The sequence below is a fragment of the Ixodes scapularis genome, unplaced genomic scaffold (assembly GCF_016920785.2).
Source record: "Ixodes scapularis isolate PalLabHiFi unplaced genomic scaffold, ASM1692078v2 PGA_scaffold7__128_contigs__length_106722199, whole genome shotgun sequence".
Lineage (NCBI taxonomy): Eukaryota > Metazoa > Arthropoda > Arachnida > Ixodida > Ixodidae > Ixodes > Ixodes scapularis.
In genome coordinates, this window is record NW_024609882.1 from 105119094 (window position 1) to 105143701 (window position 24608).

General features: G+C 49.2%; 1 protein-coding gene across 1 annotated transcript; it reads right to left on the minus strand.

The window, feature by feature from the left end:
• Window positions 1–21199: 21199 nt before the first annotated feature.
• On the minus strand, window positions 21200–22777 carry LOC120841634. Its single transcript, XM_042286331.1, has one exon. It carries the CDS (start codon window positions 22775–22777, stop codon window positions 21200–21202), a length of 1578 nt encoding a protein of 525 aa, XP_042142265.1.
• Between the last annotated feature and the right edge of the window lie 1831 nt (window positions 22778–24608).

The following is a 24608-nucleotide window of genomic DNA, read 5'->3' on the forward strand; positions in this document are numbered from 1 at the left end:
CAGTGCCATCAGGCTTTTTCCCATGTGGCGGGCAGCTAGGATGGTCGCAGACTCGCACTCGAGCGCTTCTTTAAGAGTATCTTCTGTTATTGTTGTAAGTGTCCGTATGACCCAGAGACTCGAGGGGGGCCTTTCCGGGGACCAGAAGTTATTTGAGCTGGCGTAGGGTAGGGTCTTGTTGCCTATAGCCGATTTTAAGTAGTAATAGTGATAATGGTGGACGCATCGTCCACACATACTATTAGATGCTTGATGATCTCCGGTGCCACTGCTAGTGCCTTGATTTGCTGGTGAAGTTCCTTCGGAGGGTTGTCTGCTATTTCTTGACGCCCCTTTGGGCGGAACAACAATATATACTGGCCTAGGTCATGTTTCTCTTTCGTGGCGTCTGGCCGTTGTTTGCGTATTCCTCGTCGCTCTGTGGCCATGTTCCAGGTGCGGTCGTCGTCGTCGCTGTCGGTGTCTCTACGCTTGGAAGTGTCTCAGTTGCATCATCGGATGTGCTTTCGTGACGGTGCTTTTTGGCGTCGGGCAAAGCGTTGTCGGCATTGTGCTGGCCTGGCGCAGCCTCCCTCCCTTTGCAGGTGAGGGTGGCAGGTGCTCCAGCTCCGGTTCCATTCTGTTGCATAAGTTCTTTGCCAGATGGCGCTGTCATCGCGCCAGGGCCGCCTCCGGTCTGTCGCTGTAAGCAGACCAGGCTGACCCTACCGTTAAGCTTAGTCAGCCAGTCGCAGAGGGGCAGGCGTAAATCGGCTTAAATTGGGCCTCGTAGGTCCAAGAAATTTGTCCACTGAGGGACGATGACCTTACTAAGACATACTAGAGATGATTGCCTTACGTTGTGACGATCCGGCGAAAAAAAAAATTCGAACACGGATCTCATGATGGCATGGTCGCTTCGTTTGGCAAGTTTGCCAGCTCTCCTAGGTTTGGAGAAAATCTTTTTACTAAACACATTGTTTTATTTTATAAACACGTTAATATTGGTTATCGGTATGTAATTTACGGTTGGGGTTTTCTTAAATTTCAAATAATGTTTGCGTTCCGGTTTCGGTTACTGACAAACTTTTGTTCCTGTTGCGACCGGAAGTTGCAACCCTGGCCAGAGCCGCCAGCCTACTTCCGGAAAGAGGAACAACGGTCGTCCGCCGCCACGCCATCATGCCGACTAGGGTCGGACGTCTGTAACCTGTACCCTAATGTATTCACGTTTCTCATCTCCTATAAAGAACCCGAGTTACAAAGCGTTGTGTCCTGACGCGCTAACAATGGCGACGAGGCTCGATAAGGAGAGGACAACCGAACGCCGGTACGTGAACGTCAAGTGGTGTTAGTCGGTGCGTCGGTGGGACCCGGGAACAAAGGAGAAGCGGTGGCCGCCATGGCGCAAGCTCAAGCCCTCTACGCCGCGCCGATCCAGTATGACCCGGCGGTGGAGAATTGGACGAACTACGTGGAGCGACTGGAGGCGTACTTCGACGCCAGCGGGGTGAAGGACGACGGTAGGAAACGTTCGATCCTAATATCCGCTCTCAGCCCGGAGGTCTACGCACGACTGCGAAGCTTGGTGGCGCCAAACAAACCGCGAGACGAAACCTTCGACACGATCGTGAAAGTGCTTACGCAGCACCTCAGTCCGGAACCGTCCGAGATCTACGAGACGTTCAGGTTCCAGTCACGAGTGCAAAATGAGGGAGAAAGCGTCGCGGACTATCTGGCCGAATTACGGAGGATCGCAGACCACTGCGGTTTTGGGGACGCACTAGAGCGCAACCTAAGGGACCGATTCATCATCGGACTGCGCGAGAAGACTGTGCAGAGGATCCTCCTGGCGAAACCAAAGAAACTTACGCTCAAAGAGGCGCTGGACACAGCGTTGGCCGCGGAGTTAGCAATGCGGAATGCCGACCGGCTTCCCGGCTCAAGTTCGCTACCCACTACTGCGGGGAACGTGAATGCCTTGCGGTTTAAGAAGCACAAGGGACGTCAGCAGAAAACGTCTGGGACGAAGACTGCGCAGCCCTGCATTCGTTGCGGAGACAGCTCTCATGACCCGCCGAACTGCCCGCACAAGAAAACGACGTGCTTCACGTGTAACAAGCAGGGACATTTGGCGAGCCGGTGCTTTCGCACTCAGTCGACACCGGCGGTCAACCGAAAGAAGCAACAGGCCAACCTGCTCACGGAAGAAGCACAGCTAGGACAGGCAGAGGAAACTTTCCACTTGTTCACAGTGCACTCTCCAAAAGCTACGGTTGATCCAGTCAACGAAGTGCTCCAGTGGGGAACAGTAGAGGTGACCATGCAGGTTGACACTGGCTCCCCTGTGTGCGTGATTTCTAGGGACACATACTCCAAGAATGCTAAGGTCTGGCCACCCCTACAGGGAACTACCAAGGAGCTCCACTGCTACCTGGGGAAACTACCAGTGCTGGGAGTCCTGGCGATGCCAGTAAGGTGTGGAGACAAAAAAGTGCAAGGACAACTGTACGTTGTGGATTGTACGGGTCCATCCTTGTGTGGTCGAGACGTCATCCAAGCGTTGAACCTCCTGGAAGAGCATCTAATCGGGAGCATGCAAACAAGTGACAACCAAGTGCAGGACACGGTCAAGAAGCTGAAAGAAGACTTCAAGGATCTCTTCCAGCCGGGGACAGGGTTGATGAAGGGACCTGCGGCCCACATCAACTTAAAGAGGTAAACCCCAAGTTCTGCTAGGCCCGGTTCCTTCCCTGTGCCCTACGTGACAAGGTGGGAGAAGAACTGGACCGAATGTGCAAAGAGGGGATATTGTCTCCGGTATCCTACAGTGAGTGGGCAACGCCAGTAGTGCCAGTGACCAAGGCCAATGGAGGTCTCAGGATCTGTGGAGACTTTAAAGTGACCCTGAACATGGCATGCGACATCGAACAATACCCACTTCCCAAAGTGGAGGACATCTTTGCGTCTCTGAAGGATGGCCATTGGTTCTCGAAATTGGACCTTCGGGAAGCCTACTGCCATGTGGCCTTAGATGAAGAATCCAGACAGGCCGCAGTGCTCAACACCCACAAGGGTCTCTTCTGCTACAACCGGCTGCCATACGGCATCGCTTCAGCACCAGCGATCTTCCGAAGGAAAATGGAGGCGTTGTTGAAGGACATTCCGGGAACGCAGGTTTTCTTGGATGATGTCTTGGTGGCAGAGGGCAAAGACGAATTCGGGCAGACGCTGCGGAAGGTTCTGCAGAGATTCAGGGAAAATGGCATCCGACTGCGGGAAGAAAAATGTGTGTTTGGTGAAGAGGAGGTTACCTACCTCGGACATAGGATCGACCGACATGGGCTGCATCCATCAGAAAAGAAAGTGGAGGCCATCGTGAAGGCTCCTGCACCTCGCAACCTCCAAGAACTTCGGTCCTTTTGGGACTCGTCACATACTACAGGAGTTTCCTGCCTAGGATGTCTACACTTCTAGCTCCGCTCCACAACCTGCTGAGGAGTGAGGTGAAATGGAAATGGGGAAGAGAAGAACAGGCTGCATTCGACGGGGTGAAAACTACCTTGCAGAAGTCCAACCTTCTTGTGCACTATGACCCAAGTAGGGAACTCATTTTGGAATGTGATGCGTCACCCGAAGGCCTAGGAGCAGTGCTGTCTCACTGCGTGAATGGCGTCGACAGGCCTATTGCCTTTCGGTCAAGAACCCTTACCAAGGCTGAGAAGAACTATTCGCAGCTAGAGAAGGAAGCGCTTGCGCTCATTTTTGGGGTAACGAAGTTTAGGGATTGCCTTCTCTGCAGGAGCTTCACCCTAAAGACGGACCACCAACCCTTGGTGGGATTGTTCAAAGAAAGCAAATCGATTCCAAGCATGGCTGCGGCACGCATCCAGAGGTGGGCACTAACGCTTGGAGCGTATAAGTATGTGATCAAGTACAAGCCTGGGTCACAAAACCTGAACGCAGACGCTCTCAGTCGTCTGCCGGTGGCAACTGTCCCAGGTGGAGCAGAAACCGAAGAGGCCCAAGAGATGGGGGTCTTCACAGTGGACATGTTGGACGCCAGCCCAGTGTCCAGACGACAGCTAGAAGACCTGACGGGGAAGGACCCAACCATGCGGAGCCTACGAGGCACGATCAGCAGAGGTTGGCCAAAAAATTCTTTTGGACAGTCGCCTTCAGCCGTACTGGCATCATCGTAATGCACTCACGCTGGAAGGGGCCCTCATCTGCATGGGTGGAAGAGTGGTGATTCCAGAGTGTGCACGGAGGGCATTTCTATTGGAGCTTCATGATACTCACATGGGAGTCAATGCAACTAAGGCACTGGCACGCACGCTGGTGTGGTGGCCAGGCATTGACCGTGAGGTGGAAGAGTTGCTTCACCGGTGCACAGTGTGCCAACAGGCGGCTCCCATGCCGCCGAGTAGGGAGCCACTGGCATGGCCAGCAACTAAACAGCCGTGGACAAGAGTTCATGTGGATTATGCCGGACCAGTAGAGGGGAAGATGATCCTGGTGGTGGTCGACAGTTTTTCTGGCTGGATAGAGGCATTGCCAACGACAACAGCTACATCGGCAACGACAGTGGAACTGCTCAGAACCATCTTTGCTCGATTTGGCCTGCCCACATGTTTGGTGTCGGACAATGGTACTTCATTCACAGGAGCCGAATTCCAGGACTTCGTCAAGAAAAATGGAATACGTCACATACGTACCGCACCGATTCAACCTCAGTCTAACGGCCTGGCAGAAAGGGCCGTGCGCTCGGTGAAGGAAGGACTAAAGAGGGTGTCTGGTGGGTCCCTCACAACTCGCTTGGCGAGATGGCTCCACATGCATCGCAGAATGCCATCGGGTGGTCGTCCCAAGTCTCCAGCAGAAATGCTTCTGGCCTATCAGCCGAAAGTTCGTCTGGACTTGCTGACAGCCCGGGCAGAGAGTCATAAGCCGGCAGGGCCAGCCAACCAGTCGCCTACATGGAGCCGAGGTCAGGCTGTTTTTGCAAGGAACTTTGGTAAGGGACCTCGCTGGCTGAGTGGAACCATCACGGAAGAACTGGGAAACCGCATGGCGCTGGTGCAGACACCTGGTGGGATGATCCGCAGACATCATGACCAGCTACGCCTGAGGCACGAGGTCAACACACCTGACCCTCTGCATCAACCCAGTGAGCGGAATGAGGATTTAATGTTAGAATGGGGCCTATCCTCAGCGGCTCCAGAGATGTCAAGGGCCACCCTGGAGCCAAGCAAGGAGCAGCGTCCTCTGCGACAACGCCGACCACCCGTGAGGCTGGACTTGTAGTTCCACATACTAAGTGTGGGGGAAGTGTTGCGACCGGAAGTGGCAACCCTGGCCAGAGCCGCCAGCCTACTTCCGGAAAGAGGAACAACGGTCGTCCGCCGCGACGCCATCATGCCGACTAGGGTCGGACGTCTGTAACCTGTACCCTAATGTATTCACGTTTCTCATCTCCTATAAAGAACCCGAGTTACAAAGCGTTGTGTTTCCTGACGCGCTAACAGTTCCTAAACGGTTTTCAGTTTTGGTTACATTTACGGTGAGTTCCTGTTTTTAGTGGACTGGCACAATTAATCCTCAGCAAAATGTCAATCACACTCTCCTGGTGAGTTCTCCGACCACTGAAGCAGGTCGGAAAATTGCCTTCTGACTGCGTTATGAAACAATAAAGTTTGACTGAAGGGTACAACAGACCACCTCGGTCATTGTGCCGCACAAGTTCTGCAGCATGCAAAAGGCGTCCCTTCTCCTCCGGATGCAGAGGCTGCCAATACAAGCAAGGCACTCGAACAGATGGACAACTGAAGGCAGACTGTGCATGTAAACAATATAGTGGAAGTGTGATCTGCTGCATGCGACAAAGATGATTTCATAGTATTTTTTTACAATGCGAGGAACATCGGCTAGGATGTGAATGATCTTAGTTGGGTCGCCTAAGTGAGAGGTTTTGCAGGAGAGCTTGCTGTGCCTCCCAGCAAGTATGTTAAACTCCTTCCACATTGCACGATTTCCTGCTCCCATGTTGCTTGAAATTGCGATCACATCTAAGCCAATTGCTCTACAACCTCGAACAATGCTCTTGACAACACCTGCACAGTGTGCTCCACTAAATGATGCACCTGTAAAGTGATAGCCGACTTCCTGCTTCCACAGAGTCAACACCCTCAGATCATAAACACCTAACAGTGAGTGGCTAAGACAAGATCAGGTCTCTCAGATGCTGCATCTCTCTCTCCCAGTGTCACCAACTCACAGGCACTCTGAGGGCTAGCATTGTCTTCTATCTTGTCGTGGAGCTGCATTTTATCTAGTAAGAGCATACATGTCCTCTTCATGGGCTTAAAAGTCAGCCACTTTGCATTTCATTAGGTCGAACACCTCGCCAAGGACCCCAGGTGCAAACCTGATACCCTGAATGTGCCTTCGGAGGCTGATTCAGGGGCATACGGCTTCTTTTCAGCTTGTTGAGCATGGAGGACAGTGATGTCCTCACTGTTGACTCTTCAGTGTACTTGTACTTCTTGCGCGTGTATCCTGAAGATGCATAGACAATTATTTTACAAATTGCTGCATCTCAAAAACAAGCTGTCATCTGCAGGTATGTATTGACAAAAATTAAAAGTAATGCTGCGTCAATTTAGAGCTCTCAGATAATTGGTCCCATTAACCCATAAATTTAGCCCTATACCAATACAGTGCAATCTCAATAATTCATACAGCAGGGAATACGCATGTTGAGCTAACATGCAGATCCAGTCCAACTCCTGCGTATTTCAACGGGAGAAAGCTCCTGGTAATTCAAATGTGTAAAAATGTGCAACTGTTAACTTGAACAAGGTTGCTGCTGGTATATGCTGAGTTTCACACCCCTCTTGTGAACCTGATGGTCAAAAGCAAGTTTGGCGTGGATGAAACTTCCGATAAATAACTAATAGAAAAAAAATGGGAAAACAATCAAGTATGTGGGAGCCAAGTTGCTCCCTCAGACCAAGAGGAAACAATTGCACGAAAGATAAATTTATCTGGACATTCCACTCTGAAGATTATGGAAAGAAGAATTTTCACATATTCACAGTGTGTGCTTAAAAGGACACTGGGGGGGTGTTTATGCTGGCCATGGTTTTCATTTGTACATCACACAAGAGCCCAACTACCCAGAACGCAATTTGTGGCTCGAAATGCGTTTTCTTTTTGCCCAAAAACCGCCGATCGATAACTGGCCGGTTTGAATCGCGCTCACTCTCTTCTCCGTGATCACGTGCAGTTCTCTATGGTTTTGACGCAGACACCAAATATAATCAAAGTCATGGGTCATCGAAGGCACACACTCAATATTAAAAATAGAACAAAAATTATACCAATTTTTTGTGGCTTTTAAAAAACTGCAAATATGTTTATTGAAAAACACTGGAAGCACTCTGTGCATCCTCAACATGGGCATCGTATCACAGGTAGGCCGAGGGAAGCAAACTAAGCGATGGCGGTGGACGGGCGTTGGACATCTACTTCAGAAGTTTTGATTGCGGTACCGACTAGTCTGTCAAGCTTCAAAAGAGAAACCGTTTAGCCATCATAAAAAAATTAGGATTTATTCCATACAACACTCTTCTCTACACTTCCTCTTCCTCCCCAGTCCAGTTTCGGTTTTGAGTAGTTGCATTTTTTTTTTACTTTATTAAAAATATATGTGATGCTGTAGGGTGATTTCATTTGAATTCGACCAAACTTGTCGGGGGGGGTCTTTAGATTTAATCGTAAAAAATATATATGATACCCGAATCCTTGTGATGAAAGAAACTGCCTTTGAAAAAAATTAGAATTGTATAGTTTGAGAGAAAAAAATTCTGAGGCGCTGCAGGGTAGAAAACGTCAAATTCCCAATTTGATTTTATCTCAACTTTAGCCGCCATTTACAAAATGATGAATTCTTGCAGAATTATTATATTTATTACGCAATATTTACGCAGACTTGGCTATTTTTAGAGGTAAATTTTTGTCTTCTGTTATTTTAAATTAATTTTCTAAAAAATCTCAAACATGCAACCTAGAGCAAGTGTGACGCAACTTCGGATAGCTATATAAAACGAACGATAGGGCGCAATGACGTGAGACAGATATCTATGCGTAGCTATCAATGTAAGCTATCGATTGACATGTATTTTCTGGTTATTGTGTTTACCGTGTTGTTTTTATTCTACCACAAATATAGACAAAAATGAAAAATATGCAAATTTTGAAGTCAATTTTCTCAAAAAAGCCATTTTTTATTTCGTTCATACTTTTTTAATTTATTGCCCAGATTCTGCTTAATAACCGGGTATAAATATTGATTGACCTTTTTTTGTTGTAGTTTTAGGACAACCAGTTGAATAAGTCATTTTTATCGCGTAATACCAACCTCCGGCTCCGGTATGCGGGCTTCACCGCAACATTGATAATTGGCTCAGCAATATCAGATTTCACTGAAAACTACTTTACCCCGTTGAATTTTTACTAATACGTTTAAAAAAAAATCAGTAACGTCATAAGGAAATGAGAGATGGCTGAATTGACGAAGTGATGTCTGCGAAGTCACAGCTTGCATTTTCTAACGTCGCCACGACAACGTTTTACTACTGAGGTTGCACGAAACTTATATATTTAAATTATTTGTTTGAACATTGTGCCGTGATAAACAACAACAAAAGTAAATTTAGTTAACATCAATGTTAACTAGCCTAAGCGAGTGGAGAGATCTAAGACGTTTCATCCGTTTCGATCATGTCGGGTTGCATTCTACGGCACTATCCAGTCCAGAAAAACAATATCCCCGTTTATGCGTTTCGGACAATCTTTATTTTATACAAACATTATCGGAAAATCGGCTCGAATTTTTTAAATTTACCGCATGGCATTCTTTCGCCTATCCTTCATTGGCCCTTAGTATTCCGAAGTATGTGAAAAAAAATTGACTACATTTTGTCCATCCTTCGGCTTTTGGACTACTTGTTGCATACGTTTAAATTTTTTGGGCTACGCACAGCATATCGGAAGTTGCTTTTCAGCTTACAGTAATCATACTCTTTTGTTGGCAGTATGCAATAAAACATTCATAGGTAACAGTTTAACAAAATCACTCTATTTATTGAGTAATTTATTTGGGTTAACAAGGCACACCTATAGAAACACATAATTTTTCACAGAAGCGCAAATGTACAAGAAGAGGCTTTAACAACAAAACAAAACAAAGCCGTAGATCATCTGAGAGTTCCGCACGTGCACCACAGAGGTTCATGCATTAAGACGAAGATAGAACAGTTCGCTCAAGCTGCACTTCGCCCCTTTCGCGTCGCCACACGTGCGAAGCGCGGATGCCTCTCTGAGTCGGTACGCAACTCCACTCTGTTTTCTTGATTCTGCGGAAGTCACTCACCTCCTTCTCGGTTAAGTTCATGAGAGTTATGTTTTTGACACGCCTTCCAACCTTGTCCACAAAATCTACTGATGTTCGGACGAGCTGCTCCTCCGGTGAACGGAGGTTGTGCACCGTTGCGTGGTGTTTGAGAAGCCCTCCAACCCCGTCACAAGAGTTTTTACCATGCCCAGAGGCAGAAAATATCCACTTCAATTGGGTATGGCCCACTCGTTCGAACTCATGCAGCTGAAATCTATTTTTAAAATGAGCAGGTGCTCCGTCGGATATGTACGTTAGTGAAGCATAAACTGGGATGTGCTCCTCCAGCCAGTCTTCTATAAGTCTCAGAGCCAGCAGCGCATGGGAAGTGTCATGACATAAGTCCTCACAGACAACGCCGAAGCATTTTGAGCCTTGCGACGTGGATGCCACACACGTGAACACAGATAGCTGACGCTTGTGCCAGTGGTACTCCTGTATCTCGTGTGGCAAAATTACCGTCCAGTTCTCCGCAAAATCGAAGTGCATGACGATGTGTCTTGAGGTCACACTAGAATTCTCAATCCGTATGGCTTCCCGTTGTGTCCTACGAATAAAATCGTGCGTGGAAAACCTTGTGGCCCATTTCTGTAGCTCTTTCAAAAAGGCGCTGGAGTCGGCAGTCTTGCTTATCAAATTACCATTCTCCCATGTGAAAAATGTAATTTCCTCTTCAGGCACCATTTCCAATGATTCTAAGGAGAGTCTGTCAGTCGAGGGGCAGTCTTTGCATTCGCCTCTGAAACATTCGGACGAGGGTTCAGGGCAGAGGCACAAAGCGAGAATCTCCTCTTTTGTTATTTTTTCTTCTCGCATGCTGTTCAGGGTGGAAAAGCACAAATCGAAATTCGTACAGCACACACATGCACAGAGAGTCTGTTCAGGGTTTAGCTTGACCCACTTTGGCCGCAGCGAGTAAAATTTAGTCAGACCTAATTCTGAGTCCGGGTTTGCTTCCTTAAACAGCCTGTACGTCTCTCGGACAGACCTTGTCATATACCGCTTCACGACCACATGTTCTTCGCCATCCTTCAGAAGCTTAACAGCATCTTTTTTGTTTGGGCTCTGCCGAGAACAGTCGAGATCGTCGTCGGTGTAATATTGCGTGGCTGCCCGTATGGTGTCCTCGCTTATGCTTCCACCGTGATAAGGCTCCGGACGCTCCAATACGCCGAACCGTTCACGAAGCTGCTTTGATTTCTTCAGAAAGGTACTTCGATGCCTCAGGAATTAGCCGTTCTACCTCCCTAGTGGCTACGCCCTTAGGCACAAGCGTGAGGAGCTGACATCTCTCCTGGTAAGATGCCGCTTTCACAAAGGCCTCTCTGATGTTTGCCCACCACCCGTCGCAGCCGAGGCATGGTTGATCACTGCGAGAACTTGACCCACTTGGCTCCAAGGTATATGCAGTCGCCAACTTTTTTCGTACCTGTCGGCTGTGTGATCCTTCAATCTCCCGCTGTTTTCTTTCAGCATATGCCTGACGGCTTTTCGGGTTTACTGTAGAAGGCATGCGCAAAGGAGTTGTTTCAAGCCCAGCAGCAGAAATCTCTTCGTTAAGACCTTCCACTACTTCGTGCTCTTCGATGCAGCTTGCTGGAGAGCTCGAGCATGGATCACTGACAGATGATGAAAGCTTCTCACCGGTGTACTGGAAGCAGTTCTGGCAGAGCACGTCATCCAACGCAAGAGCCGCGGCTTTCGATGGAGGCAGGATCATCTTCAAGGCGTCTACGTTGAGATCGGTGACATAACGAAAACGTCGGTTGCGGTATACCCTTCGCTTATGTCTCTCGAAGTAGTCCGCGCAACTCTTTCTTTTAAAGCTGAAAACTGCAGCCATGACTGAGTTCAAAATAACGCGTTCATTCCTCGGGAGGTTCCGGCTTTCTGCTTTCGACGCAGTTCCGCAGTTCTCTTATACAAATTCATTGCTGCAAGCCCTCTTCTTATATTTTTTTTATTCTCTTATACTAGATGAGTTTGTCAAATATAGACACTGATTAGCGAATCAACCTAAGGACGCCAGAAATGTCATGGTGCGTGTTATTCGCTTACAAGTAAAAATAAATAATGGATAAGAGAAACAGACAGACCATAGCACCAGGGGCTCAAAGAGGACTACAAACATTAGTTCCGGAGAAAAGCGCTGCAACGAAGACACAAAATGATAAGCCAACCAAACCTTCCTTTTTGTTCTGATGCTCTTGCCGACACTGTGGCCATGTTTGTACTGGTGATAACTTGCCACCCTTGAAACAAATAAGTATCCGCAAAAGCTGTATGTATACAGTTACGACTCCATCGACCGGCGTGATAATGTCTAGTGTTTACTGCATTTGTTTTCTCCTTTTGACAAACTTGACCCAGCCGAGCTACAGAAACTTCGGGCACCAAAGAGTCTCAAGCTTCAGCCCATAAATTTATTGGGAGAAGGACAAGGACTGCTTCACACAGTTCCACTTCGCTGTGATGCATTGCGACAGCCTGTGACGACGCGAGTTCCACTCTAACAAGATTAGTATAACCCTCTTGCAACGGCGCATGCCGAGGTCAACTAAGAGTCGCATGGTAATCTTCATGATAAGAATCGCAGCCTTTTGCTGGCGCTCGCGAAGAGGTTACTGAACCTATACTTCACCTAACAACTGGACCAGTTGCAACTGATGTAACGAACATGGCTCTTTCTTTTGATGTAAAAACAAACATAAAGAAAAGCGCCAGAAAACGTGCATACCCAGCTGGTAAGCAACACACGGGAAATCAATTAAAAAAGTTTGAAAGAGAAAAAAAAATTTGCCTACGCCACTTGCCTTCTGTCATTTTTTAGTGACATTTCTTTTTTTGTAAAAAGTATATTACTAGGAATGCAACAAGGTAAAGTGGTTGTCAGTGCAATCTGATATTGCTGAGCCAATTATCAATGTTGCGGTGAAGCCCGCATACCGGAGCCGGAGGTTGGTATTACACGATAAAAATGACTTATTCAACTGGTTGTCCTAAAACTACAACAAAAAAAGGTCAAGCAATATTTATACCCGGTTATTAAGCAGAATCTGGGCAATAAATTAAAAAAGTATGAACGAAATAAAAAATGGCTTTTTTGAGAAAATTGACTTCAAAATTTGCATATTTTTTATTTTTGTCTATATTTGTGGCAGAATAAAAACAACACGGTAAACACAATAACCAGAAAATACATGTCAATCGATAGCTTACATTGATAGCTACGCACAGATATCTGTCTCACGTCATTGCGCCCTACCGTTCGTTTTATATAGCTGTCCGAAGTTGCGTCACACTTGCTCTAGGTTGCATGTTTGAGATTTTTTAGAAAATTAATTTAAAATAACAGAACACAGAAATTTACCTCTAAAAATAGCCAAGTCTGCGTAAATATTGCGTAATAAATATAATAATTCTGCAAGAATTCGATATTTTGTAAATGGCGGCTAAAGTCGAGATAAAATCAAATTGGGAATTTGACGTGTTCTACCCTGCAGCGCCTCAGAATTTTTTTCTCTCAAACTATAAAATTCTAATTTTTTTCAAAGGCAGTTTCTTTCATCACAAGGATTCGGGTATCATATATATTTTTTACGATTAAATCTAAAGACCCCCCCCGACAAGTTTGGTCGAATTCAAATGAAATCACCCTGTAGTGAAATATTGATTCAGTAGTCTTCTATTTCCATTTTTCATACCTAAAACTGCAAAAGGAGTACTCACAAACTACAACATTGACCCTGACTGTATCAAGCTGTGGCTTTGCATCTCTGTCTTTATGGGCGTTCGACTTCTAGCCCGAGATTGACTTTCCCGTTAGTTTGTCTGCCCGAAAAATCTGGCGGAGCAGCTCCCGGGCGTACAATGTGGCGGTCTTCGTGGGTCCCAGTTCCACCATCTTCAGGAGCAACTTTCTCACCATGTACCCGCCAATGTCCTCCTTTTCTTCGGGCTAGAAGAAACCAGAACCATTTCAGTTGTAATTCAAGTCCTGGTTTGTTCAAAAAGTCTCTTGAATGTTACTTCAATAATCTACATTGTTGACTACAGTCGACTATGTGTTGTAACGGAGAGGCACTCTCTCAAACATGCTTTCTGATCCGGACCCAATTAAATGAAAGCTATAAATAAGGGTGTGCATAAAAGGAGTGGTAGATGGCAGTAGGCACTCGGAGTTGAGCTAGTGGGTGCTTTTTATTGCAGCACAGATAAGAATTTCGAAGTGAAGCCTACTCAGAACAGTTAATTCTTTTGAAAGGAGCTATCACGAGCTTAATGCAGCCTCTCAGCCGCAGAAGTTGTTGGGGCATAACTTGTTTGCTTTCATGGTAATGAATGAATGAATAAATTTATTGGATCAGGATGGCTCTTTGGCCGGTATGTGGAGAGGGGAAGGACGGTGGGGGCAGTCTGCAGTTCATGTTCTGCTGACAAGGTGGGCCTCCTTGGCAAAGTTCCACAATGCAAGCAGAGTTGCGTTGGCGTGGTCATTGGGATATATCCATTCGGGGAGTGTCTGGACTCCTGGTGGCTTGTGCTTGTCGCAAATGGCCGCTAGAGCCGGGCAGAACCATAGTAGATGAATGATTGTTGGCGGTTCCTGTCAGCACTGCTTACAAAGTAGTAGAGCCGAGGGGATCTGCGTGGTTTTGTGTTGCTTGTAGTATTCCCATCTTGTGGTGATGTCTTCACTAAGGGCAAATCCGGAGTGGGCTTTGGTAAGGAGGACTTGTGCCCCTCGGGGAATGTTCCGGGGTATGGGGCGTTGTAGTGGAGGAATGGTGCTTTGTAGTTCCTCCTTGTTTTCGTATTTTATTCCCATTCGTTGCTCTTCTGGAGGTGGCTTGTATTGGAGGGTGGGCACTGCCGACTTCGAGGGGTGATTGAGAAGAGTCTCCCTGACGAGTCTGTGTGCCTCCTCGTTGCCCGCTTTGCCGCGGGTATCCACTGCACTTGGACCACAATATCCTAGTTCCTATGGATTTCTTTGCAGAGTTCCTTGATGTAGTAAGGAGTAGATTTCCGCTGTGCGGGGCCTCATAGGGCTTTGAGAGCCTCTAGGCTGTTCGTGAGAATAGTTCTTTGGTCACCGCGTGAGGTGTTGGTTCCATCAGTGTTCTTATTCCCAGAAGGATGGCCTGCAATTCTACCTCGCTTGGAGAAATTTTGTCCCTTGTGGAGAGGCACTGGGTGCGTGTCATGCCGAACGTGTCCGTGGCAGCTATGGCCAGGAGGTTACCGCCATCCTGTCTTGCTCCGTCCGCATACATCTGCTTGTCCTCTGGGCACGTCGGAGGGGCTTCTTGTGCGTGCATGCCCCTTTGATGAGTGCGTTGAGTGGTGGTTACTTTCACAGGTACAGGCTTTGTAGTGGTCATGAGCATGTCTTCCCGCGGGGGTACCATGGGGTCGAATGTTGTAGCGTGGAACGTACAGTCATCATATTCCAGGAGACGTTGACCTTGTGGGGTGTGCAGCCGTCGTGCCTGATCATTGGTTATAAAACCCGAGACTCAGGAGCACAGAAGGGGACGAACACAACTTAATGTCTCAAACACAGCTGAGGGTTTATTTGTCAGACACTCGTTTAAAAAGGCCAGCCACCTGTGCCCCAAACGACATCCAGAGTTTCGAAGGTCAAGCCGCTTCCTCTCCGGTCTATCGTCAGCAGCTCTCCTCGCGTACACATATGCATGCACACCGCCAGGTGCCGCAGCGTCCATGGAAAAGTCCACGCAATTGACTCATCGTCCGCCACTGCCACAACTGCTAATCCCCCATTTCCGCGCAAAGCTTCCTTGACCCCCGCCGTCGACTCGTACAGAAGCACACCCCTCCGATAACCCCCTTCCCCCCCCCCTCCACAGTTCCCGACGTAAACACATACATCGAACACACATGTGAACGCCCACTCAGTGAGCCAAAATGTGCCGCAAAGTAATCTCGATGCCTTAAAGCTTGTACCGCTAGGAACCAACCTTCTCCAAGAGCCTACCTCCCTCCCTTTTTTTCTTTCTCTTTCCGATGCCTTCGCAAAGAACCAAATACAAACCTAAAACAATACAGACCAAAGTTTCTTAACCATTCGGCTGGACATTCGGTTGCCCCACATCATAAACACGGAAACTCCGTTTCTGATAAAGGACCAGGTTAGGTTGTCTAAAAAAACGGAAGGATTGCTTATGCAATTCCCAATACTTCCTGCTCCAATGGTCTCCCTCATTATCCTTTTAGTAACATCTTTTTCACTGTAGATAATTTCTGTTCTAGCCCACTCGGGGTTGCACTCATTGCACTCCTCAACATGTCTAGCTATTTCTGAATTTTGAAGCGTCAATCCCACTGCCCTTTTGTGCTCTAATAAGCGGTCGTTTACACATGTACCTGTTTGGCCAGTGTAAGTAAATCCACATGCCAATAATATGCCGTAAACCACCCCCTCTCGACACTCGACTTCCCTATTTCTGTGTTTTTTTGGGCACTTGCTTACCCCTCCCATGAATGGGGCTAGTCTGCTGAGTTTAAAGTCTGGTCTGAAAACCACAGTTACGTTGAATATTTTTTAGCAAGAGCTTTCAGATTATGGGAAACCGAATGGTAAAAGAGGAATGCAAACTACATTGTTCGATTTTTCTCTTACTCTGACCTAGCCACCAAGTGCTGCAAACTGCTCGCAGCTACGCTACCCACAAGCTCTCTCTTGTATTCTGCCGCTAACAATCTAGACGCCTGCGTCTGCATAGCCTCTGCAACCTTATGCGCACATGATTTTCTGAGTGCACTATTCAACAGTGAAGCGGCAACACCTCTTTTGACTGTTTTGGCATGAGAACTCATGTGGGGCAACAATGGCTTGGGTTCATCCCAGAGGGTGTCTCTCAACCGGGAAAACCAGGAATTGTCAGAGAAATTTTAATTACCGGGAAAAATCGAGGAATTGTCAGGGATATTGTCAAAAAGCAAGCCCAGTCAGGGAAAATGAGCCGGAAACGCCATCGAGTGCCCTGAGCAAAGGCTTGAGGACTTGGGAGCAGAAAAATAGGCAGTAAATTCTGCTTAGAGCGGAGCGCGGACTCTACTCAACCGGTGTAGAGTGTACTACCCGATGCAAAGGAAACAGCTGACATATCCAGTACAAGCCTTGGATTGGATTGACGGCGTGACAGCAAGCTAGATCCTGTTAGAGCTACTAGATTTAGTGACAAATAGGAAAGCCGTAGACCCCTATCAAATCCAAGCCTTAGGCCAAAAGCATCCGAAAGTGTGCATCTGGCAGCCATGCTGCCATTCGGTTATGGACGTGTGTAATTGAGCGTCATGTTTTCATTGTGTTTCCGGAAGTGGCCTCTTCACTGATGATGTCGGTGGCAAAAAAGTGCTCGCTTAATCCGGACTGGACGAACCCGAATATTTAGGAATATGCAAGTTGGATTAAGCCCGTGCAAAATGATCCTCACAGTGATCAATGCTCACTACCTTTTGTTTTAATGGTCTTATATATTTAACCGCCTCTACAGTGGTCAGGGAATTTCACCGGCAATTGTCTGGGAAAACCTGGAAAAGTCGGGGAATTTCAAAATTATAATTTGCTAGTCACCCTGATCCCTGCTGTACCTCCAGCACAAGCCGTTCGCCAAACTTATCTTAACGTCCAGAAACTGTAGTAAACCATTCTTCGGAAATCCCGTCGCAAAGGCCAGCTCAGGTGCCGTGTTTGAGATGAAGCCCAAAGCATCGCCAAGTCACTGCCTTTCGTTGTACAAACCAAAATGTTATCGACATAGCATTTGACTAAAGCGCTCCCACTACATCGACGTCAACGCCGTTTCGACTTTCAGATCTAAACCCCTTAAGCAAACTTCAGAAAGAATGGGTGCCAATTCTGAACCTATGCACACACCCTTTTTCTGAACCAATTCTCCTCCTTCAAAACCCACAGCAGTGACCAACAAATACCTCTCCAATAACACCAAGAAGCCACTTATGCCTATGCCGTAACTTGACTGAAACTTAACTAAACCTAACTCGAGCCAATCCCTCACAGATTGCAACAACACACCCTGGTCCAATGAATAGTAGAAATCTTTGATATCCAAAGATGCCACTCTGCATTCTTTGCGGTGAGACACCTCCAAGAGTTCCACCCAGTCTTCTGAATTCCTGAGCGAAAGTGGGTTTTGCCACAGCCAGATTGAAAGCACTTCCTTCACTCTTTCCCTATAACAACTATTCCCCAATGTGAAAACTGTGAACGAGGCTTTCTTCTTAGTGTGCTACACTAACAAGAAATTTTTATTTTTTGCTACTATAAAAACAAGGATGACATCTTTGGCGACTCTGAGTATGAATGTCAGGCAAGGGTCACCAGCACTGCCGATGATTTTACTTTTCCTATGGCATATCTGAGAGTGCCTTGAAATTCCAGCGGGAGGAACAGCGTGCCAGCTGAACACTCGGCAACCTCGCAGCGCTACGGCTCGGAGGACAGAGCCAGCCGGCACTTTGAGAGAGCTGTAAAAGTACCGGCAGAACATACTTGGGGAACCCTACTTAAACTAGCCCACTGTGCAGCGGCTTTTCAAAGTGCCCCATGATGCTGGAAAACGACCAGTCGAATATGCCACGAGTTTTTTTCTGGTCTGTTCCTTTCCTGTGCTAAGCATAAACTGGTGCTAAAGCAATTTTTTAACTTGTAATTACATAGCTCCTACTACATCAAATCGTCTCATATGCTCTGCAAAATTATAATTGGTGAAAACATCACTCCTGCTTCATATCTCCATTAAATGTAAAAAATTTATTACATAGCTCTGCCTGATGTTCCAGCACCTTCAAAGGGATCCGGCCGGTCGGCTCTTTGAGGATTATGAATGCCGGGAGCTTTCTCCTTGCCGCGGTCGCACACAACGCCACCGTAGACCCCAACGGGGGCATCCAGTTTATCTTGGTGATGGAGAAGTCATGCTGGAGGTGCAGTGTTCCTACAGTCTTTCGGAAGGCCAATACTGCCTCTGCAATGTCGATCGGGAGCTTCTGGCTGTCTTTTGTCGTGGCACGAAGTAACACATTGAACCTCTTTTTCCATCGGGACAGATATTAGCTCGAGGTGTTGAAGTTGCCCAGCTTGGGTTCTGATGTGAGCTTCCTTGCTTTCTCTTGGAGCAGATGGTGTAACAGCACCGGGGTCGTCCTTGTTGTCGGGCTCCGCTGGAGCCAAGCACTGACCAGAACATTGGGCAGAAGGAGCTGGGAAGCAAGGCTGCTTTTAACAATGGGTTTACTTTACATTTGTACAGGACGGAATACAGAATCTGAAGACTGGGAGTTCCGAAGAAGTCCTCCTCTTTTAACGGGACTCTTTCCTACATTCCCTACGTAGGGTAGCTAAGTCGGCTCCTCCCCCACAGCCACCGACACACCCCTGCCTCCACCCACACACGCCACCACCTCCACACTCACCACCCCACACTCCAGCACCCTCACACTCCACCATCCTCACACGCCACCACCCGCATGCAGACCAGCTGTCCCAACTACGTCTTTACTTGTCGCCCGAGAAGTAGGCGCAAAGTCCACAAACATGAGTGTCGCTGCCTCCTCTTCTGACGGGAAGGTGATTGGGTGCGGGTTGCCCGGCAGGAGGTGGTCAACCTGGGAACTAGGGAAAAGATACGTTGACTTCTTCCCACATTTGTTGGCTTTTGGGACATGATAAAACAGTGCACTGAACACAGAGGAAGAAAAAGGACAGGTAGAATGAAATAGTCCTTACTACCAACATAATATCTTTATTCAACCCTGGAGGGTTGCGGCACCACAGAAAGGCCATTGGCCCATACCTGAGGCCTGTGGTGCCGCACTACTACATATTGTGAAAAAAGAAACAAATAAATAAATAAATATGACAATGAAGCATTCAACGTTTTTTTCCATGGAAGATCACTGCTGAAGGAAGTCCGATGCCTCCTTGCACCAGTCTTTAAGGTCATCCTTCTCCTGGGGTGGACAGTCGGTCAGCGTCTTTGGCAGCGAGCGCCAGAGGGTTACACACTTCACCAAGACAGTTCTGGTGACGCACAGTGCGACCGAACAGTGGCTGTAGCCCACCAGATCTAGTAAGGCGCAAGCTTTTAACCAGCGGGAGCTCCTGATCTCTTGGGAGGAGGCTGTCAGCAAGGAGCCGGAGTGATGCAACCTGCCGGCGAAGTGCTAGGGGGTTCCACCCCACCATCCTCAGAAGTTCTTGCGTGGACAGGTCGCGGTAATGTGGCAGTCCAGGGGAAGCCTGGCACCGCAAGACTGTGTAGGCGGCACGCCGCTGCACACTCTTGAGGGACGCTTTCAGTGAATTCTGGTAAGGGTCCCAAACTGAAGCACAATACTCGAGTTGTGGGAGCACTAGAGCAGTGTACAGGTCCCGCAATGCACTGGCGCCAGCTCCTCGGGTGACTCGACGCACAAATCCGAGCATCCGGCGGGCTTTTGAGGTCACCTCCCCAATGTGCGGCGAAAAGGTTAATTTTGAATCTACTGTCACACCAAGAAGTCTTGCACGGTTAGTGGCGGGGAGTTCCTCTCCGTTCAGCTGGAAGCTGTGCTGTCTGGTGTTATGGCTTCTTGATGTGGTAATGAGAGTTGATGAGCATTTGTTAATGTTCAGGGGGAGCTTGTTTGCCACAGACCAATCATGGACGGTGTTAGGTCGTCCTGAAGTTGCTGATACTGGGAGGGATTCTGGACTGGGTGCATAATTGTCAAATCATCTGCATACAAAAGGGGTGTGCACTGCAGGGAAGACGTCACATCGTTGATAAAAATGCTGAACAAAGTCGGCCCAAGAACACTTCCCTGAGGAATTCCCGACATGACTTGTTTGGGGCTCGACACTGCGCCCCGGAAAACAACTCTCTGGGAGCGATTTCGCAGAAAGTCAGAAATCCAATTCTCAAGGCAGCCTGTAATGCCCATCTCGGATAACCTGCGGCGCAGCATGTTGTGATCCACCCTATCAAAAGCTTGCTTAAAGTCAAGCTGCAAGAGTTGACAGGGGATGCGGTTGTCGAGGTGAGAGCTTAGGGTGTGAACTGTTTCGGCCAGGGCTAACTCACAGCTACGACCGGGCCTAAAGCCGTACTGACAGGGTGAGAGCAGCCCATACTGCTCTAGGTGTTCAAGGAGCCTTTTATTAAGAATCCGCTCCATTGTCCTGCAAACCACAGACGTAGACGAAATGGGCCTGTATGATGCAACAGATGAGGTCGGGGACCCATTTTCTTTGTGCACTGGTGTGACACGGGCAAGTTTCCATTGGGAGGGGACGGAGCCTGCCTGCAGGAAGTTTGCGAACAGCCGTGCGAGGACAGTGCTGAGACGCTCGGAGCAGGCCTTCAACAGCATTGGATGCCCTCCATCTGGGCCTGCACCCTGGGAGGGCTTGAGGTGTCTCAATGCCTCAGCAACATCGCCCACCCCTATGTCTATGTGGCCGAGCGGTACTAGACCCGGGGGTGTGCGAGTGTCGACGGCACTGGGAGTGTCAGGGACAGTCCATGCTGTGGAGAACTGGGCACTGAAGAGTTCTGCAACAATTTGGGGACTCTCCACAATGGTCCCATCGACCGTGAACTCTGGCAAGGACGACGACTTCCTCCGATGGTTAACATATGACCAGAACAGTTTCGGTGATCGGGCTGCCTTCTGGGCAATGGTCTCCACGTAAGACCTGTGCGAGGTGTAGATTTCTTTCTTTAAATCTCTCTAGGCTTGCCGTGCCATACTGAGGTGGCGCGGGTGGTTAGTTTTCTTTGCCCGTCTGAAGAGTTTGCGCTTCTTTTGAGCAAGCTGAATGATGCTCTCTGTTATCCAGGGAGACCTCCGCCGTCCAGTGCTGTTCTTGACGGGGACACATTCCTTTTCTATTGCACTGATGAGGTCGAGCCAGATATCATACGAGTCACTTGCCGACGGCTCGTTTATGGCAATTATCCATGGAGCGAGATGCACAAGATTGGTGAGGTGGGCGACATCCATCTGAGAGAACAACTTGACCCTTCTTGCATACCGTCCAAACTTGGGAAGCGACAGGAGGCTCTCCAGATGTATAGCTTTGTGGTCAGACCCATCGAGGCTGGGCTCCAGGGAACAGGTGGAGATGAGGGCCGGGTTTGTGGTGAAGACCAGATCCAGAAAAGAGGCATTCTTTGCACTCGAGTAGTACGATGGCTCGTCACAAAGCTGAACAAGTCCATTTGATTCCATCATGTCCAGGAGTGTGTCATCATCTGGTGCCAACGGGACGGGGGCTGTTATGTCTGTCCAGTCGATGTGGGCATTAAAATCACCAAGTGTGCAAACATTTAAATAGGAGCTTACAACGACACGCTCCAGAGCATCATTAAGCAGGTGATAGGCCGCAACTCGGGTAGATGGAGGACAGTACACGCAGCCGAAGAGCACCTTCCCTCGTTTGTGGGCAATTTCAATGAAGAGAGCCTCAAGGCCAGCAACTTCAAGGTCTTGACGCCTCCGGCAGATCAAGTGTCGAGGGACAACAAACATAACTCCACCGCCACTACGACTTGCACGGTCCTTCCGGTGTACCACATGTCGAGCAGTGTCAACAAGTAACCCATCTGGCACTGAGGGGTCGAGCCACGTCTCGCAGAGAGCAAACACTGTATCTCCAGAGGATTCAACGAGCGCTTGAAAATCGAGCAGTTTGTTCTTAACAGAACGGACGTTCGAAAACCATACCGCAAGGTTGGCTTGAGGCTGCCCATGCGGCGTGGCGTTGGCAATCACTGGATCGCGGGTCGGGTCAGAGCCCCGAGATGCAGGCGTAGGGCATGTGGGGAACAGCTCATCGTCAAAAGCTGGGAGTTGGCACGCACCACAATACCATTCCTCCTCCGACGACGACAGGCGTCTGTAGGAGTGCAGGGAGAGCAGTTCGCACTTTCGGTGGAGCCAGGAGTCGCACTTATCACACTGCAATGCAGCAACGTTCTCGTAGACGGACCGGCCGCAACGAAGGCAACTGGGACAGGGGCCGGGATTTGATGACACATCACCAGCAAGAAGCAGCAGCAAGACGATCTGTGGTTGGCGGACGCAGATGGAGCGGACCAGCGCAGCTTTAGGCTTAGTGCTTAGCCAGTGGCCAAGCGAGTCTTGAGCGCGAGCAGCGTCGGGGATCCGGGCAGGCCACGTAATACCGTGGTCGGCAAAGTGATCGCCATGTCTCGGCGTGGTAGGTGAGACACGACGGAGCTCGAGGATAGTCACAGCGCAAAGCAAGAGACGGAGGTACGAGAAAATGCGTCCGCGCTCCGCCATACTTTCAGACAGAAAGAGGAGAAAAAAGAAGCCATAAAAAAAGAACCCCATGTGATAGCTAATAAGAAAGGGAAAAAGAAAATGAAGAGCACAGAATACAGAGGAAGGGAAAAGGACATTTCCTCTTGTCCTTTTCTCTTCTTCTGTGTTCTGTGCACTGTTTTATCGTATTGAAGTACCAACTAACTTAAATCACTACTTTACTACAGATTGCTCCTTGGGAATTCTTGGGAAGCTGCTCGTTAGCCCCGTCGTTTCGCCGCAAACTCCTGTTGGTGTGGCTCTTGGGCCATTGTGGGATTTTTGAAGGCCGAGATCTTTAGTCTTCCTCTTGGAAGGTCGCTGGTGAGCACCTTTACTCTGAAGTGGATGCTTGTCTATGTGCCTGAACGCCCGTGGGTCTCAAGGACAGCCGTTCATTTACAGCTCTTCCACGAATGAGAAGATTGGTGAAGGCAAGTAGTTTCTGTTGGTCTCCTGAAGAGATGAGCTTTAAGGTGTCAACAGTGGCCAACACCCCGAAGAAACACAGACCACAAAACAAATCCAGCAAGCGATGCCACCCTCTCCCCAATCACTAGGCCTGCAATCACCAAGATTATCTTATCGAATTACAGCCAGTCATAGGCCAGAAATGCCACCACTAAGAGAGCTGTCGTCATGTGTGAGCACTGTAATAACTCAAAGATAACATAAAATTTGTAAAATTTGCCTAACTGTTAAGGCACAGTCCAGCAAAGGAATCTCAAAACGACCTACTAAGTCCATCTACACCAGAGTTTGCCGCAGCCTTGTATTTCACAGTGAAGGTTGTGGGTCGCTACCTGATCGACGCACGATCGGGACGTGCCTCGCTCGCTCCCCAAGAAGTCACCAACACAGTGCGTGTTCAAAAGAGTTTACTCAAACTCACGTCGTTGAAGAGCCGCTCGTCGCTGTCGTCCCAATGACCTCCCTGACCGGTCCCTTTCGAAGTCGGCAGCCCAAGACCCCTTCCTTTTTCTCCGTTCCCCTTTTAAGACCTTCCCAAGTCCTTGTCCCGCCGACCGTCCAATCGGGAACCTTGCCGCGAGCCGACCCTCCGACGTCAGCGCTGGGTGAGGGGGCGCTTGCCCCGTTCCTCCCGGAGAGCTCGGACGTTCCGCGACAGGACGGCGACGGAAAATGGGAAGGCCACGGGGAACGAAGGAGCGCCCGACAGTACAGCGGCAGAGACCGGCGAGGTCACGGAGCGCGGAGGAGCCAGGGAGAGGGTCCCCACACCTCCCCTCCCTCAAGGCTCGGACCCCGGGGGGCCTGAGTCGGCGGAGGGTGGACGGTCCCCGGCCAGGAACTCCTCCAGCTCCGCCATCACCGTGTCCTCGGCGGGCGGAGGCGGAGGCGGGAGGGGTTCGGCCGGGCCGGCGAGTGGCACCAGCGGGGGCGGCAGCGTGTCCGAGACCGCGGTGGCGGCGGTCGCAGCGGTAGAGGCAGCGGCGGTGGAGGCTGCAAAGCTGGCCCCCTCGTCAGGAAGCTCCCGGGCCGCCGGGGCCAGGAGGTCGGGCCGGTCCCTCTGGAGGAGCCGCAGCGCCGCCTCGACGCACGGGGGGGGCCCACCGCCCTCAGCAGCTCCTGGTGGCGTGGGCTGGCCTCGTGGGTCTCGCGGTGAACCACCGGCACCCGGCAGAGCCAGCAGGGGTCCTGCAGGTCCGGGGCCAACTCGAAGGCGGGCAGCGTGTGCCCAGGAAGGGTGGCGGGACCTCGACACCGGGCGTGTCGTGGGCCGGCCTCGGCTGGTCCCGCCAACGCTGGCGGGACACGAAATGGAGGTCCCGCTGCCCGTCCCATGTCC